Below are 18492 nucleotides of genomic sequence, written 5' to 3'. Positions count from 1 at the left end.
GGTTTTTCTTACTTGCCAGAGACTCTCAGTAGAATTCAAGGAGAAGAGGTGATTTATGGTTTCTATCCGAAGTAATGCAGGGTTTGTTTTATCTGCTCTCGCAGTCCTGCTACTGGGAATCAGACTCCCATTATAGAACCGCTCGTGATTAAAGCCAGATGAAACAGCTCGTGATTGCCACTGTGGGCTGAAAGCGAAGACTCTCTCACACACACACACACACACTTGTGACCGTGTGCTATTGGTCTGAGCCTCTTCTCTCCTGCGTCGTTACTGTTATTTGGCCCTTGCCTTACCAAAGAAAACCTCTTTTTTTTAAACATTCAATCAACTGGTGCAATGGTTTTATGAAAATATCAATGAAATCCCATCCCAAGCTCAAAAAAATACACAACCACATATTGATATTGCTGGCCTCGAGGAAAAAAACATTGATTAGACCTTGTGTTTTTAATCAAAGTTGTCATATGTAAGAGTATAATTTATTTCAGTCTAATAAATAGACATTGCAAAATCACTGGATGGAATAAAATGTGATGACATATCTCAGAGTGATGGCCTGAAATGGTACAACGGTTTACGACTCAAGGTTGACGACTTTGGTCTGGTGTGACATTTCTAAAACAAAGCAGTTGGTCTACAGCTATATAAATGCAGATGAAGCATGCTAAAATCACATATTAGCATACTGATATTGTCATAAAGCAAAGTTGCTAACATTTTTCAGCCCTACATCATGTCCCATATTTAAAAACGTGACAAATCACTCCACTAGTTATGGTACAATATATACATCTCCTTATATTAGCACTACTTTCCTTAAACAAAGACAAATACAGTGAAATAGTTCAAGTTGGCTCTTCTAGCTTTAACATGAAATTGCTTCTCAGTCATTTTTAACTGTTGCCTGACTAAACTGCCTGATCCATTAACTGCAGTCAAGTACTTACTCGTCGTTTCCAAGAAAAGACGTCTCTCTCCACGCCACAGTTCGCACTTTAGACAAGGCCGTGACTGAAGAAGACTTCTTTGGAAGCGAGTCCTCGAAGGGTTTGAAGCTGCTCTCAGCTGTTACTGGAGTCAAGATTTGGTCAGAGCTCAGTGATGTGGTGTCACTGCTAATGTCAAATGATGTCCAAGAGGATACGGTGGACAAAGAGGGGCTGATGTCCACCGTCTCCCCTCTCAATGCGTGCCTTAGATCCATGACGCTAGAATGAAGATGGAAAGCGGTGGATGGAGAGAAGCAAGAAAGAAGAGAATGAAGAGGAAAACTGGAAGACTTTGATAACGGCTGGCGAGAAGACGTATGCATCATGTATGATGTCTCAATAAGACAAAGGTTTGGAATGGATGAAAAGTGGAAATGTGGTGGAAAGCACTCCTAAATTAGATAAGAGAATAGAAAGAGATACTTCCGCGAACTCCTATTGGCCAAAAGCGTCTCACTGTCTTCTCTCTGGCTGCAGTTAAGTACTGAAGTCAATGAAGAGATGAGTAGAAAGTCAAAAGACTGGTCAAAGCGAACATTAGACGAACGAGACGAGGATACAGATGTGAAGTGAAGAAAAGAAACTTGGGGACATAAAAAGGAGTGAGATAGAGAGATAGGAGAGTGGGATGGGAAAGCAGAGGCTGGCTTTTCCAAATGGAAAAAAAGAAAAGAAAAAAGAAGCACATTCAGGTGAAAGGTGCCGGCAGCAGCACTTACAAGGTGATAGCTCACATCTCATTATGCCCCATTTCCTCCGCTAACAATTGAATCATGTGGTAAGCTGATAGAGACAACGATGGATGGGAAATCGAATTGAGACGCTTGAACTGGTGGCTTCTGTGGCTACGTGATAGCAGCAGGCAAGAGAGTGCCGTATCAGGTTGCACTGATAAGCGGTTCATTACAAGAAGTCTGACCCAGTCTAAATACAATTAAGGTTCGCCACTGAAACCCATTAGAACTCTGATACGGGGAAGCCAGCATAGCCAGTTTCCCATAGGTGCACTAGAACTAAAGAGCATAACTCTGCAGGCGGTAAAGATGTGTAATGTATCAAAGAGACGAACAAATTCTCATTTTTATTTGACTCTCGTGTTGTTTTGCAACTGTAGATTACACAAGAAGAAGAAACTTGGCTGGTAAAAACATTTGTATCAGCCAAACCCTAAATCACCCAATATTAAGCATTTCTAGGATAAGTACTGAGAAAGCATATACACTGTCAGTTTTCTAAAGATCTATATAACAATAATAGTCTAAAAATGATGTATGTATAAAACGTTTTCATCGGAAAGACATCTAGAGCTTTAGATTAGAATAAATAAGGCTTATGTTTTCACTTGTCTAAATAATCATATGTTAATATTCTGCTTTATGACAGCAAAAACAATTACAGAGGAAACAATTTTCTTTGTATGAGATAAAGAAGAAAGGATCAATACCACTCTTATTCCTATAAAGAAAGGCAAATTATCAGCTAATCTAGCTACATCCATTGATTGTGTGGGTTCAGCAAAGACATCAACACTTGCTAACAATTTCCAGAGAACAAGAGTTGCCAGACCTCATTTTTCTGATGTATGACAGTCAACTTAATTCTGTTTTCTTACTCCTCCTAGTTTGAGTGCATAATCTTAGCTATGGTGGCCATTGTAGGACCAACGTGTTTTAATCTCTTTTAGCCATCTTTGAAAAGTGTAGGCTGTCAGTCCGGTGTTTACCTTAGCTGTCAAAATGCTGGTGGAGAAGCCGCTAGAAGTCCATTCCTTTGCGAAGGAAGTCTGTTATGAGTCACACTTCTGATACGGAGGTGACTTGCTCAGGATATCTTGCTTTTCTCTCAGTATGCGGTGTGTTTTTTGCCTCTGTTAGCTGCTGTTAGCCTTTGTTAGCTGGCATTAGATCCACATCAAAGTTTTATCCCCATAATGTTGCAAGAATGTAATCAAACTGATTATCAGAGAGAAATTGGAGTTGTGTTGGTTGGGCCAGAGCGATACAACTCTGACTTCACTTATTCATTTAATAATTACTTTAATAGTAATCCTACATTTGTGAGAAAAGAATGGATTTGTGGGTTGAGCAGCAGAGTTGAGCACTCTTCTGTCAAACAGCGTATTCTGCTATTGACTCTTGTTTTTAGCGGTCAGTTGGTGTCTACAAGCAGGCCGTGTTTGACTGATCTGCTTTGGCTCGTGCCACAGTGCGACTTAAAGCTTGTGTTCCTTTTTGTGCCAAGTTTATAAAGAATATACATACCAGTAAAGTGCTAACATGCTGCTGCTTCTTCAGCAGTCAAACATTAGTGTTACAAAAACACATTTTGATGTGTTTTTGTAACAGTGAATGCACTCTCTGTGCTGCTGTTTACTGCTGAGGTGACAGCTGCAGGTTACAGCTCTGAAACATTAATGGTGACTAAAGGAAATGTTGACATTGATCCACTGAAACTAAAGCAAACTGAAATGTTTAAATTATATGTCTGTTGTTTTAATTGATTGAACAGCTGTTGGTGATAAATAGCCCGACCAGTTTTCTAATCCCTGTTCAATATCAGCAGTGGAAGGGCAGATAAAACAAACAAACAAACAAACAAAACAAAACAATTATCCCAAGCTGAATGTAAATTCCAGCAACAATCTGACATTTGTGATGTTGATAAGGCATATAAAAAAAAGCACATTAGCCCAACAGGGGTGTAATGTGTAGATTCACAGCACTTAAAACAGACTAGGTAGAAGCACAAGGTTTTCATTATATTTACAATCTTACACTTGCTCCGAACTAGGAGCAAGTTACGTGTTCAGGATAAGTTACCACGGCGACTTAGTTTGGTTTCGTAACACAAAAAAACTTTAGGTTTGGCATGGCTTACTAACCCATGCATCCCCGTTGAAGTAGACCCTTCAGCTACCTCCAGGGTGTATCCTGCCTGTATCTCCTCCCTGTGAGAGCTCAGATGTGATCCTGAATTTGACAAGAAGAAAATGGCTGGATGGGAATTTTTCTGCTCTTACAGCCACAGTGGCCCCTGTAAACTCACTCCAATCCCAAGACAAAAAGCCTTGCGGACTAGTCTTCTGCCCTCATTCCTAAAATCCACTGAATGATGTGGTGACATTCCTGACTTCACTATGACAAGTATTTCCAACTTTTCCCCACACATTAAATCAAGTGCTGTTTCAGAACCCGATCTAAATAAGTGCCAAAAACATGGCCCCCTCTTGAGACGAGCACTCAGAGCCTCATCCACATTCAGCAGACATCGATCAGACCAACAGTCCAGCTGGCTGTGGCAGTATCGTACACCATCAGTTAAACATATCTTCCCGCTACTGTAGTTATTTTATTCTCTCAGTCATTTTATCACCTTGGATGACTGCCGGTGGTGCCACACTTAAACAGTACAAACAAGCACCAGGAGTTTCAATAAGGGTCACTTTTTATTTGCTGCAAGACAGAAGAGTCCTGTTGACAAAGACGGCGGAATCAAAATGTCAAGCTGTGGCAGCAACTTCCACCGCCTCAATTTTAAATCATCTGCTGGGTGCTGACAAGCAAGGTCGAGGCAGCTGATAAAATTCTCCTGTCTGTGTCCAACTTTAAAGTGCTCCATCACAATCCACTTGCGTGCTTCCTGCTAATTCATCTTATAGTGAAAAAGGTGTAAGAAGCGCATACACAAAACTGGCAGGGGCACCAAGTCGTCTCGCTGCCTCGCGCTTATGTAAATAAGCTGCAAGCCTTCAGAAAACATCTTTATTTGAACTATGAACAGAGCTGGAAGGAAACAAAAGCGTTCAAATGAAACAGAAAAATTCAGACATCCTGTGCATAGCGGTGCGGCCAAAACAAACTGAGGTATTATTGGAGTGAGCCAGTGGTGTACAAAGAAATATGACATGCTGATGAACAGGCGTTTAGCATTTATTTACATGTTCACAATTTCACGAGTAAAGCACATCGTTTCTTTTGCTGCATTAAAAATTGTACATTTGTACATAAAATTCAAAACTGAACTGGTCCAAAAAAAAGCTTCAGGGTCTAGAAGAATTGTGCATTAAGACTACCCGTTAACTGAAGATGAGCTTTAGGACAAATTGCACCCGATTCTTACTGACAGGGAAGAAACGATAAAAATCAGATGACTGACAGTTATCAGACATGCAAAACAAAGCAGGAAAGCAGATCTCAGGACACTGAACAGACCATAAAACTTTCAAGAACCTAAAGAAATCAGTCCTGAATCAAAGTTCTTGAACAGTCCGTGAATTTGATCAGCTCAGTGAAAGCAGGAAAACATTGAGGACAGTCCTAATGCAGCCTCAGGGGAAATGTATACAGAAGGTTGGTGGCAGCGCCGCCACAAATAGGAAGCCATGACTTGGACAGGGCTAAGCTTAAAGACAAAAAACAAACAAACAAACAACCCCAAACAAATCTGCATACAAAGCCCTTGCGAGTATCCCAAATGGGTTAATTGGGATGGCAGACAAGCAGAGCACCGCAATGTGGTCGCAGCTCTGAACTAGAGTGAAGAAAGCGAGGCTTTGATGGTTAGCAGTTTTCTAAGATTTCAGTCTTACCAAGGGTTACAGAAAGCTGCCCTCGACATGAACCACAGCAAAGCGGTACAGGCGTGGCCTCGCGCGCGTGACATTGCCACACGCAGAGCATAGGTGAGGGTTAGTGGGGACAGTAGAAGCAAATGTTCCACAGTACAACACCCAGAAAGCTAATGTTGGGCCAGAGGCGAAGAAATCGGAAATCCAGAGAAAGTTGACATTTAGTCCAGTAAACACGAGCTCAGACAGGTCAGCGCTAGACAAGCTGAGGGGGGTGGTTAGAGGTCAGGGAAGAGTCGAGCAAAGGAAGAGGTGGCGACCCATGTCTCCTTCAGTAAACCGGCCTCGGTTGTTTCATGCTGTAGTGAGCCTCTGATGCCGACACGTATGCGGACTCTGGAAAAAAATCCTCATGGAACTCGGCCAGAAACCTGAAAGAGAGCAAAAAGGAGAACAAATAAATACTCAGAATGAGCCATTTTTTCAGATGAAGATGACATGGCAGGCTTACATGACAACAGTGCAAGGATGGTGTTGGCTAGGGCTGAGTACAGTCACTGATTTCTATAATCGATTCAATTCTGATTTACAAGGTCTAAATTTTGACTCAGAAATATTATAATTCTGATCATTTATCAGTACATATCTATATTTTTATATCTTTGTATAAAAACAAAGCTGACACTTGTGAGACTTCAGAGGTGTAAGCATCATAGCAGATGCTTTTGTGTCAAAGTAACTGAGGATAAAGTATTTTTACAGCAGATAACCTTAAAAATATTCTGCAGTAGATCACAAACTGAAGAAAACCATGAATCAACATATGAACATTACCTCATGCTGCTGAAGTGAAGCAGAGCACAGGTTTTAATATATACACAGCTAACCTTTTTGATATTTAAAAAGTCTACATTTCCTCAATATTGAACAGCAGATATGAGACTTTCTTGTCGGAAGTCATTTTTGAAAAAACAAAACAAAGCAGCGACCAACAGCGCTGTACACAAAGGTAGACTGGTGTACAATAAGCAAGCCAATAATGCAGAAAACAGAGATTTTAGATGGGAAACTGTTCTTGAAGTACACAGAGAGAGAGAGAGAGAGCTGCGCAGGAAGTGTGATTTTATCGTGGTGGAAGCAAAACAGCCAAAGTAAGAGGGAATTAATGACAATGTTTATCAAACGTGAAGCGTAGTTTGGATCTTCTTTTGTTGCTAGTTCAGTGAATTTTAATCAGAGTGACAAAACCTGCAGCATCAGAATCTGTGAGATGTCTTTCAGCCCCAATGGTATGTACGTGTCGTCAGGTGAACGATCCACACTGTGTTTACGTCTTTCTGAGGAATCAATTTACCTGCTCTCATTTGCAGTTTTAGCTGTTTCGTTGTTGGTGAAATAGCTTTAACCTGAGATTCTGGCATTTTTCTAGCAAAATACATTTAAAAATCCATTCAGGATTTAATGAATTGATATCGTTTTATTCAAGCTAAAATAGATTGGAATCAGAAAATCGATTTTTTAAACCCACCCCTAGTCTTAGCTGACATCAGCCTGTGTTTTCCTAGATACCCCTGGCTGTGTTGCACATAAATCCTACACTCTGTCGCCTTCTGCCCTCAGCTTGGAGTGGACATTTTGGAGACAAAGCCCACACCCCACCAATCAATCCCTATAACCAATCAATGTGACAGAAAGACCAAGAAGACGACTGACCGACAGCCAGAGAGGGAAAGAGCGAAAAATCCCCCCACCCCCACCCCACCCTCCCATCTAATCAGTAGCGGGGAAAACTAATCTGGAATCTTCTTAGTATCCGCCACTCGGCCAAATCCTCTAAATCTTGCCATCTCATCTTAGCTCCACCGGCCTTCCTAATCTCAATGCAAACAAATTATCCTCATCAGAGCAGAACTTAAGAAACAACAAACAAACTAATGGGACATTGATGGGAAAGCGTGACAAGGAATCAAAGCTCGACTCTTGTGTCTTAAAAACTTTAAATAAAAAGAAAATCGGTATTAAAAAGCAGCTATTTGTTGCTCTGAAAAGTTTGGGGCCTCTTTTGTGCCAAAAATTTAGGCCTCGTTGCCATCGTTGGCACTGGATCAGAAACGACACAGGTACATATGCCATGATGTGCCCCACACGTGCGCCCCACACTTAATCGTATTCGCACTAGCGGAGAAAGAGAGAGTGAGAGATCAACTGTGGCCAAATCCCAGAATGCAATGCACATCAGTCCCTGCGACATCAATCAGTTTTTGCCCGCTAGGCACAATCTGCCACAAGGCTGATTACAGATAAAAACAGAAGAAGAAAAAAAATTCCACTATGTTAGTTTGTGTTCAGGGTCTCACCAACTGCAACATGGTGAACATATTAATTAGACATGAAGGAAACATCAGAGAGCAACACTGATCCTGGAACAGCTCTGTGCCCTTTAACACAACGATGATCCTTCAGACAAAGAAAGAAGCGATCATCAGTCGAGTGAATTAAGAGAACCTTCTGCACATGTTTACCCCACTGCTGATGGGATCACCTTGCCAAGAGGCACTGCTAATGCTTGAGGTAATAGTCACACTATGACAATGATGTTTGACACAAGAAAAGGGGCACAAACAAAAACAAAAACCAACAAACAAAAAAAGTGATGCATCCCATCCTTTCCTGCTGCACGCCCCCCTCTCCTCACCTTGTCCTGACAAACTGACCGTCTCCCTGACGACCCTTTAACGACATCCATTTATAAACACTTTCCACTTAAGTGATGAAAGAGGCAACGCCGGCTCTCAGAGCAGAGATCTGTTCCCGCTCCATGCCGAGCTCGGCTCACTGGCTCCACAGCGCTGCTTGATGGCAGAAGGCGGCACTGCGTGCGTTTGATTACAGAACCAGAGGACCTAAATCCCCTCAGGTTTGGGAGCAGCTGAACTGAAGATCACTCGGGAGGATTTAAAGATTAGACTCCGGCGCTTGTGTAACGCCCACTCATCTCCCTCCCTCCAACACGTGCTCCCTCTCACTCCAGCTTTCCCCTCCATGTTCTCATTTACTTGCTCCTCCTTTTCCTTTTTGTTTTCCTGATTCTCAGTTATTTTGGGCGTACTAGTGATTTGTCCATCCTTTTAAACTCTTGCTTTTGTGAACCCAGCAGAACTGAGCGTGAATCAGGTTTGCTGATCTAAGTCTCCTAACTAACAACTGATTACCTGAGGAACTGTTCCAGATGTTTAATCAGGGCTCGGAGACTCCTCTCAGGCAGCTGCATTTTTCCCAGGATTTCAGGAAGCTTCACTAAAAGCCAAAAACAGGGATTATGGGAGTGTTTCAGTGTGGGGAAAAGGCTAGTAGCAAAAACCGTGTCTGGACTGAAACTGACCGAAGAGTCGCAAAAGGTGCTGTGACCCATACAGGTAGGATGGCGGAGGAGGCTGGTCATTCAGAGGGTAGTTATCAGGAGTCAGCTTCCAACTCAAAACCTGCTGGGCAGAGCAAACAGAACAGCACAGTTTAGGAGTTGTGAGTGCAATGTTTCAACCTCCTGTCACCTGGGTGGTGTATACAAATCTACAGCAACACATTACAATACATAAAATGATCCTAGTGCCTTTGAGCAAAACATTCCAGATAATCACGCAGTTTCATCACCTCATTGAGCTCGTTGTTTCTGCGGCTCTCCAGGCCGTAGAAAGGGCCGCTGCGCTCTTTGCTTGGGGTCAAAGGCAACGGGGAAGAGGAGCCGCTGTGCACTGGAGTCTCTGCGGGAAAAGGAAAGGAAAGATCACTGCCAGAAAGACAGATCAGCTGATTCTGTTAATTATTCACACATTTTCACAGGACGCTATCAACGATAAACAAAAACATTCAAAGGAAACGATTCAAACTGTTAGAGCTTAGTTATTGTTTTCATTTCATTTGGACCTGTTAAATTCAGTTTAGTTTCAGTTAGTTTCCAGTGTGGATTTTCTTATTACAGCTTAGTTTGAAAATGTCTTTAATTATCACGGTGCGTGTCAGAGGTACGATTTAGGAATAATAATAAAATCATTAAAAACTAATGAAAATAAAATGTAAAGTTCACAAAATAGTTTTTTATTTTCATTTTGTTAACTAAAATGTTTCTTTACATTTAACTTGAGTTCACTGTAATAACTTTATTGGCAGAGAGCAGCTCGCTGACTTTGAAGAGGGGAAGAATGTGGGAGGACAGAAGTGAGATAACACCACCTACTGGGCTAAACTGGTTACTACAAAATCAAAGTTAGCACTCAAACACAATCACTGTGCGTTTACAGGAAGTGCGTTATTCTGATCTTCACCCAATCAGGAAACATGGCTAAAATAAAGCCTGCAGTGAGGAGCTCATGTCTCCCCCTTCTGGAAGTGAGTGTAATTATGCAAACATTCCCCTAAGAACATAAAAATAAATTAATCTGCATCTCTGAGGGAAAGACAAAGTTTCCAGACTACACCAAATTTGATAGAGAACACCAACGATCCCTTATGAGCGAGTTGTTCAACCTAACTGCGAGCTGCTTCCACAGGAGCCAGAGAGCCGAAACCTCTCATTCTGCTTTTGCAAACTCTTCTTGTTGGTTTGCATTTTGTTTAGAATTACATAGCTTTTAAATTTCTTGAAGGCAGCTGTGTTTGTCAATGTTGGGGAGGTTTTATCTGCACAGGCGACTAGATCAAAGAATACGGTTACAGAGAAATGCTTGGTCTCATTCTGTGGTACGGAGCAAGCCTGTGACAATACAAGCCTAGTAGAGCAATCGTTTAGCAGAGAGTTGCTACTATTACCATTTTACACATAAAACCTGCTTCAGAAAGTTTAAAAGTAGAACGAAGAACCAGGTGAACACTCGTCTACTTATGTCTTGATGCATTCTCAATCATCCAGGAAAGTAAATCTCCAAAAGTTGATTCTGTTCTGATTTGTCTACTTATGTGGACGAATTAAGGATTCTAATGAGTTAAATCAAGAGTCAAATTTGATTTAGACTTCTGCACGGTGCACGTCAGGTTACGCTGTAGGGTTTCAAAGAGGTTTGCAGCTACGACATGATAGTGATTCTCACAAACTTACAATCACACAGAGTACTTTCAGAGACGCGGAGCTTACTTTTGTCAAGGTTAAGGAAGAACTTGGGCTGCGAAGAGGTGTCGACCACTCGCCGTTTGAGCTGCGGTGACGCCGTGGCGCTGCCTCCACCTATATCATGACATATGTTGCATTTCTAAGTTGAGTTTGTGTAAACACATATAAAGCTACATCAAATCCAGGAGGAACTTAAACTCATTACCGCCGCTGCTTCCCTCAGCTGGACGGTCGCCTCCGGACGTGTTCCTGGTAGAGCGCCTCAGTGACTGCGACTGGTAGGAAATGCAGTCCATATCGGGGTGGCGCCGGCGCTTTGGGGTTGGGGCTGGAGTGGTGGGGGTGGTAGTAGAGATGTCACTTAGGGCTGGCTGGCTGTCTGTGGACTGAGGGGTAGGCGGGTTGTGCCCCAGTGGGCTTGGACTGCGTTCTCTTTGGGTGCTTTGGAAGCAAAGGCAAATGCATAAAAAATAAAATAAACAGCACAGCAGTTGAACGCAGTGCTTTCTGATATGGCGTAAGGGATTCATCGCAGCACACTTACTTGCTCGAGCAGGGGGAGCTTTCATTCATGGCCAGGAAGAGCCTCGAGGAGCTGACCTTCTTAAACTGGGCTTGCTCACAGGGGTAGAGAAGGATCATGGGTAAGGTGAAGTCAAACGTAATCCTCAGGCCGTCAACCATTTCCTTACACAGCTCCTCACTTTATTAAAAAACAGGAAGGAATAAGAGATGTAACAAGTGCAAGTTGATTATACAGGCCCCAGTGAAGGGAAGCTATTCGAGTGCCCTGTTTCAGGATAATTTCAACAAGATAAATGTTACTGTGGTTTACAGAGAATGGTCAGAAGAAAAGACATATATTAAACATATTAAACAAATATGTAAGACTGCTTTCTTCCACTTGCGCAACACCTCTAAAGTTAGAAATATCCTGTCTCAGAGTGACGCTGAAAAACTAGTTCATGCATTTATTACTTCCAGGCTGGACTACTGTAATTCATTATTATCAGGATGTCCTTTTAAAAAAAAAAAAAAAAAAAAAAAAAAAAAAAAAAAAAAAATCGCTGAAAAGCCTTTCTCCTGTTTTGGCTTCCCTTCATTGGCTTCCTGTTAAATCCAGAATTGAATTCAAAATCCTGCTCTTCACATACAAGGTCTTAAATAATCAGGCCCCATCTTATCTTAATGACCTTGTAGTACCATATCACCCTATTAGAGCACTTCGCTCTCGCTCTGCAGGCCTACTTGTTGTTCCTAGAGTATTTAAAAGTAGAATGGGAGGGAGAGCCTTCAGTTTTCAGGCCCCTCTTCTGTGGAACCAGCTTCCAGTTTGGATTCAGGAAACAGACACTATCTCTACTTTCAAGATTAGGCTTAAAACTTTCCTTTTTGCTAAAGCATATAGTTAGGGCTGGACCAGGTGACCCTGAATCCTCCCTTAGTTATGCTGCAATAGACGTAGGCTGCCGGGGGATTCCCATGATGCATTGAGTTTTTCTTTTTCAGTCATCCTGTCTTCCTTCTCTCTCCCCAACCGGTCGCAGCAGATGGCCGCCCCTTCCTGAGCCTGGTTCTGCCGGAGGTTTCTTCCTGTTAAAAGGGAGTTTTTCCTTTCCACTGTCGCCAAAGTGCTTGCTCATAGGGGATCATATGATTGTTGGGTTTTTCTCTGTATCTATTATTGTACGATCTACTGTACAATATAAAGCGTCTTGAAGCGACTGTTGTTGTGAGTTGGCGCTATATAAATAAAATTGAATTGAATTGATTACTGTCTGATCTAAGTCTCCATTTCTGCCATGACTTTCAGAAGGTCAAATCTGCAGCATCTCTGTGACGCCATCATATCAACAAGAACCAAATGCCATCTTTACATGACGAATTAAGGCAGCGCTGAAGGCAAAAGGGGATCAACTAAGTTCGAAGAAATGTGTACCTAATAAAGTGGCCACTGAGTGGACAAATTTGTATGTATTAGAGCATGTTTCAGTTTTAATTCCCATTAACCATTTTCTATTGGACACTTGGAAATGAAGACTAAGTGGTTTGCGTGCTTGGATCGCCTTGTTTCCCCTCCTGTTTAAAGAACATCAATACTAACCTTTTCTCTGGAGGGATTGGCTGTGGACTGCCGCTCTGCGTGGTGCTCTGCTGACGCCTGTACCGCTCGTTGGCCATGAACGCTTTGTTGATCGCAAAGTGTTTGACGTAGGACTCCAGGATGTGCACAACGTTTGTCTGACAGGGAACCATAACGAGCTGAGAGAGAAAAAAAACACGAGGTCAAATACTGACACGCTTCAGTTCCATATCCTACAATTCTTTCCAAACACAAACCAGTGTCAGAAATCTTTGAGTCGTGCCCACTCGTCCTTTAGCTGTCAAGCTAAATTATGATGGATATGTAGAACAAAACCAACCAATGAGCTGTTGACATTTTGTATATAGGCTTCAGAAAGCGGTGTGTGCCCAGGATCTGCTGCCCGCACCTTCTTCCTCTTGTTGATGTAGAAGCAGTCATCTTCCAGTTTCTTCTTCAGTACATCGGGGATGTTGATGTCAACATGAACGACCTTCTCCTCACATTCCCTCTTGACATTCACGTCTGCCTCAACCCTCTGATACAAAAACAAATGTACAAATGGAGGATCAATAAAAACAATCGCGTAGATTTTCCGTGGCCAGAAATTCCTCCCACAACCACAGTTGAATTTATCAGCCACAAATTACACATATCAAGGTCATTTACTTCAAGTTAAGCCTGACAGTGATGTTACCTAAAGGCCAGCAATGCAACTAGTGATCTACATGCCCTTGAACCTGTGCCGACCAACTTTTACCATTTTGTTGATGTCCTCAGAGAAAGTGCTGTCCCCGCTATTTGAAGACTCGGGGTCAGAATCGTCCCCGTCGCTGCTTTCCGAAGTTGAAATTAAGCCTGGAGAAAGAACACGTGGGGCTTAACTTGATTGCTGAGGGAGACGGGGAGCAAAAGACAAAGAGATGCAGAGAGATTTCTCACACGCGTCATCGCTGTCGTCCTCTTTTGGGAGAGTCTTCAGAGAAGATTTAGTACCAGACTGACGACGGCGCCTCTTTACCCATCCCTTTCTCTTCCTATCACCGAGAAACAAAAAGAAAAAAAAACTGTCTCAGACTTTTCTACAGACAGACATTCCAAAAGGTCAAATCCAAAACTTGCAGGCAATGAAATGAAATACACCACACTGGACTTTTTAAATCAAAATTTTTCAGAACGTCATCATTAAGTAATTGCTGATAATCGTCAATAGACGATTAGAACGTGAACTTACATGCGACCTAGAGCTTTGCGAGCCAGTTTACGTTGTAATTTACGGTTTTCCTCGGTGTCCCTTAGGACATGATCCTCTGCGGCCCAACGATCCCAGCTACAAAAACAGCCATATATGCAAAATATATAAATAATTAAAAGTGCGTGGCCTTGACAGCAGTGCTACATTACTGCTTCATACAAAAGCTGATGAAAGGAGAACTTTACCTTCTGTTCCAACCATTGAAATGAATCAGGTACTTCGGGATTCGTCTTCCATGTTCATCTGTACCTATCAAGACATCAAGGACCTGCAACATGAACACACAGTTAGCGCAGTCCTGCTAAACATCTATTCATAACTTAGCAAGTACCCACCACCATTTTCTGGGGTAATCATTCATTTCCTGTTTTAATAAAGAGTCAATAATCAATAAACGGTTCAAGTACAAGAAGAAAAATAAGGAATTTGCATATTAGCATAACTAGCAGACCAACAAAGAGATTTTGTATCACTTATTTGTAGCAAGCACAGTGTACATTGTTGTGGTCTGCAGGTGGCACGACATTGAACACCAACAGACTGAGTAAACTGATCAGGATATATTACATGCCGAGTATTGCAATAGCATATACTGTGATTTATCACCTCTGTTACTTATATCTTTTTTTATTCATTAACAAAGTCATCTCACTTTATGCAATCGTTTGCAGTAAAATGAGACTGTCAACCAACCAAACCAACACTGCCAGTAAAACCTGCACAAATGTTGCCATAAGATGATAAAACAGAAGATAAGTTCAAAAACCACATATCTGCTGCTGTCTACATAGACAGAAATTCACATTTAACCATTACATTTGCACTCAGCACCTTCTTAATCTATAGGAATAAAACCAGAATACAACCAACTAGCAGCCAGTTGAGTCCCCTCAAGTTGTGCTCATTGACAAAGGCTCTTTCAGAGTGATGGCAACATGTTGGCAATCGGTCTGCATTTCTAACTTAGACTGCAATTATTTGCAAACCTTTAACAATCTCTGTGAGAGTGACTGCTGTCAGTGTAAGTCAGACTAACTGTTTGCAGAAAGGTTGCCTCTAATCAGGCGACCTTCAGATCAAAAGTGGCCCCGAGCGCAACACCCTCAAGCTCTGGGCAACCATTTAGTCACCATAGGTTGCGCTTGCAGAATGTAAATAAAATACAATACAATCATCAGCAATTATTATAGCTGTAAAGAGATTTCTGTCTTAGTTTTACTTGTGTGACTGAGCCGTTAGCTTGACAAAGCTACCTCCTAATTCAGAGCAAGCTAAGTGTGTCCAGTGTTGGTCGTTTTGTTTGTTAACTTACATTAAATTGGCTCACCCAATATCATGGCTAACAGTATAACCGGATGGTGGTGTACTCGTTCTTTTCCCAGGGTATTTTAATTTATTTACCAAAATATTGATATTGTAGCGATACAGGCACACCAGATACCGCCACGCAAAATATTAGAATACTATCACACCCCAAGACATGATGCGAAAACTCCATTTGCTTAGTTATTACCTGCATATGAAGCTAAGTTATGTGTAATACTCAGTCTATTATAATTTTTTTTTAAAATCTCTTGCACTTGTTACTCTCTAGGGTTATGACTGTTATTACTTTGCAAATCAGGATTTGACACTTGCAACATCTAGACTAAGCAGAATCTTGATGTTAATGCAATCATTATCAATCAAAGCTATGAAAGGATTATAGACCATAGAAAGTACAAACAAGTGTAGATAAACCCTTTACCCTTGAACCTCTCATAATAAAACAGTAATTACCCAACTTATAACTAAAGCTAAATACTTACAGGTTTATCGGGATAAAAAGTATCCACGTAAATCAGCTACATTCTGACACTAAGAATAATCATTTAATATAAGACAACTGCAAATAACTGTTAATGCTAACCACTAGCTAGCGCAAGTTAGCAACAGCCATTCTAGAGTGGAGTAAAGACTGTAGCTTTCTTGGAGCGTTAGCTTACCAGCTAGTCAGGCAGCAGAATAGCCACAAGTCTGCTGGACAATTTTAGCCCGCTTAAAAAAAAGCCAGCAAACAACTAAACTGAAATAGCCAGACAACTGTGTGTGCAAAGTTAGCAGCCCTGCTGTCGTGGTGCGCTTGTTGGTTGGTGTGTTGACATTAATCTGCTTTGCACGGCAAGCCGCCCGGCTAATAACTCCCTTACTGTTGTTTAAAGATGCTTCTAATGCTAACTGACTGCAACAGAATTTTCATGTGAAATTCCCCTTTCAGCAGCCTCCTCCACACAAACAAACCGGTAACATTACAAAACGTCAAAGTTGTGTTGACGTTTTTTTTCTAAATTGTGACCCGCGAGTGACACACGGCTAATGAAACACACCCGGAAACCACGCGAAAAACATCAAGAGAACCTAGCCTGGGCGTTATTTGTGCAAGCGTATTTTCCTGTGGCCTAAGCAGCCATCCCAAGCTAAATTTAGAGTCCCACACCTTAAAGAATGAACTCTGCTTTCCCCCCTTAGAATGAATTACACGTTTATACAAAGTCGAAAATCCGACCAGTCTGCATCTTTCTGTGCAAAACATTTACCTTAGCGTCATACAACACTTTAGCCTTGGTGGGGTCGGGTTCAAAGCACAAGACTCGCTCTCCTTTGTGAAATTGATATTTAATTCCCCGCGAATTCATTTGTTCATGGCGACGTGTGGGAGAGGAGGCATCGATCTGAACCCTGTAAACCCCTTAACCCTTTCTTTGCCAGACTCTTCCCTGTGAAGGCTCTCCCACCAAAACACACTGTGGAAGGATGGCGCTGTTGTGGGATGAGATGCTGCTAGTCTTACTGCTGCTGATGCTCTGGCTGCTTTCAAGGACCGCTCGTAATTTCTCTAGTCGACACCGCGCGGGACCACTGTGGGTCACGCGCTTACTTGTGGTTACTTGTGGATAACAGGTGCAGAGGCAGCGAGTCAAATGCATTTATAAACCCCCCCTCCACGCACTTTCATTACAAACTCAAGCTGGAAACTATGGCTCTTGCACGTGAATTGCCGCAGCCTTGTAACTACAATCACAAAAGTCCCGCGTGAAAGTGAAGGCAGCACATAAAAGCGCAATGAGCTTTTGAAATGAGCTTTCGGGGACACCGTACAGATGGTGTAGTTTCAAAGATTCACCAGAAGATGTCAGTATTTGAACTTTTTTAAAAAAAAAAATCCAAACGAAACTGACTTTGTTAGTGTAAAAGAATGGCGTTGTTGTAGCTGCATCCCTCAGAAAGCTTCAGGATTAGCACAGCAGTTTAAGGAAATAGGGTACAATGTATTAACTTAAACGCCTTTTTATAGGGTGCCCACTCAGCTGACTGATACACATGATTGGGAGGCTTTAAAGCAAATGAAAAACAAAGGCAATACCTGAAACAAATATCACTCACTTGAATAATTCCTCCAATGTACAATCGACTTCAGGAACTAAAAATGCTACACATACGACACACATGCTGTAGAAATCCAAACGAAAACACCTGAACATCGCCTGAGCTGTCTCCCATTAATCCAGGTGTGGACAAGCAGGTGTGGGCGGATCCAAATAGCATCTGATCTCGAGGCTGGTACCGATATCAGATCGATGCTAGCGCAACTCAATACTTTGTTTCTATCTGCTAAGTTCAGTATGTGGCCCACTGAATTACATGAAATAAATGTTGGGGTTTTTTTGTTGTAAAAACAGTGTCCAACTACTTGAAAGGGTAAAAGGTTGCACATACAGTGATTTAGTGTTCAGAATTTACAAATTAATTTTGATCATCTCATAAATAATGATGCACTGCTTTCCCCTACATAACCTACCTTTACATGTTAAAAGTATTAATATTGCTTTGGTATTGGTGTCTGCAATATTGGCCCTATAGTTACTTGATATTGGTCCAATACAAAAAATGTCATTGGTTTGAACTAATTGAGTCCCATGCTCGAGGGCAGGGAGAGAAAAGTAGGATTTTTCATTATGAAAAAAATCCCACAGATGAGATCTCAAAGATGAAAGCCATCCATGTATTAATTAAGTTCTGAACAGACTAAAACCACGTAGCATGTAAAAAGCACAGATATATTATGGACAATTTGCTAAGGTTAAATGCCTTAGCATTTAACCTTATGCTAAGGCATTTAGCATAAGGTTAAATGCCTTATGCTAAATGCCTTAGCATTTTTATCAAGCTGATAAAAATTAATCAGCTTGATTAATTTTTATGTACAAATTAATCAAGCTGAGGATGGTACAGCCTTCCAGGGGTGCAGCACATGTAGTTTTTCATATTTGCAGTTCACTTAGAGTAGACTAAATGAAAACTTTGCATGACTCAATAATGCTAAATTTCCCTTAACTGAACCAATGTGTTATCGCTTACGTACACTAAATAGTGTATCAATCTGCAGACATCATTTAAAAACATGTGATTTATTTGTCTAGACAGATATTTACTCATGGTACATATTTCAGC

The 18492-nt window shown here is 41.6% G+C and overlaps 1 protein-coding gene across 4 annotated transcripts; it reads right to left on the bottom strand.

Annotated features, from left to right (window-relative positions):
• Positions 1 to 4739: 4739 nt before the first annotated feature.
• Positions 4740 to 17662, bottom strand: LOC146492080 (MSL complex subunit 3-like). Of its 4 annotated transcripts, none has more exons than XM_085150585.1 (14): positions 17425 to 17662; positions 14187 to 14269; positions 13981 to 14076; positions 13689 to 13783; positions 13507 to 13604; positions 13156 to 13284; positions 12768 to 12925; positions 11208 to 11366; positions 10869 to 11104; positions 10688 to 10777; positions 9211 to 9320; positions 8942 to 9041; positions 8772 to 8856; positions 4740 to 5990 (listed from the first exon to the last, which is right to left on the bottom strand). In XM_085150585.1, coding segments are annotated over exons 3-14 (1362 nt in total). In that variant the 5' UTR covers positions 13983 to 14076; positions 14187 to 14269; positions 17425 to 17662; the 3' UTR covers positions 4740 to 5890. The 4 variants fall into 4 exon arrangements, with proteins under 4 accessions (XP_085006711.1, XP_085006710.1, XP_085006712.1 ...); XM_085150584.1 differs by lacking the exon at positions 17425 to 17662 and adding an exon at positions 16578 to 16936; XM_085150586.1 differs by lacking the exon at positions 17425 to 17662 and adding an exon at positions 15987 to 16566.
• Between the last annotated feature and the right edge of the window lie 830 nt (positions 17663 to 18492).

This window comes from Neolamprologus multifasciatus, chromosome 23, assembly GCF_963576455.1.
Source record: "Neolamprologus multifasciatus chromosome 23, fNeoMul1.2, whole genome shotgun sequence".
Taxonomy (NCBI): Eukaryota; Metazoa; Chordata; class Actinopteri; order Cichliformes; family Cichlidae; genus Neolamprologus; species Neolamprologus multifasciatus.
This window is presented reverse-complemented; position numbering and strand designations above follow the sequence as displayed.

What these genes read in the sequence shown, in the direction of transcription:
- LOC146492080 (XM_085150584.1), bottom strand. Translation starts at nt 16,676, where the DNA reads ATGAATTCGCGGGGAATTAAATATCAATTTCACAAAGGAGAGCGAGTC. An exon ending in AGCTGAGGGAAGCAGCGGCG is followed by an intron (nt 10,778 to 10,868) that starts GTAATGAGTTTA and finishes GTCATGATATAG; the next exon opens with GTGGAGGCAGCGCCACGGCG. An exon ending in GAAACAACGAGCTCAATGAG is followed by an intron (nt 9,042 to 9,210) that starts GTGATGAAACTG and finishes TCTGCCCAGCAG; the next exon opens with GTTTTGAGTTGGAAGCTGAC.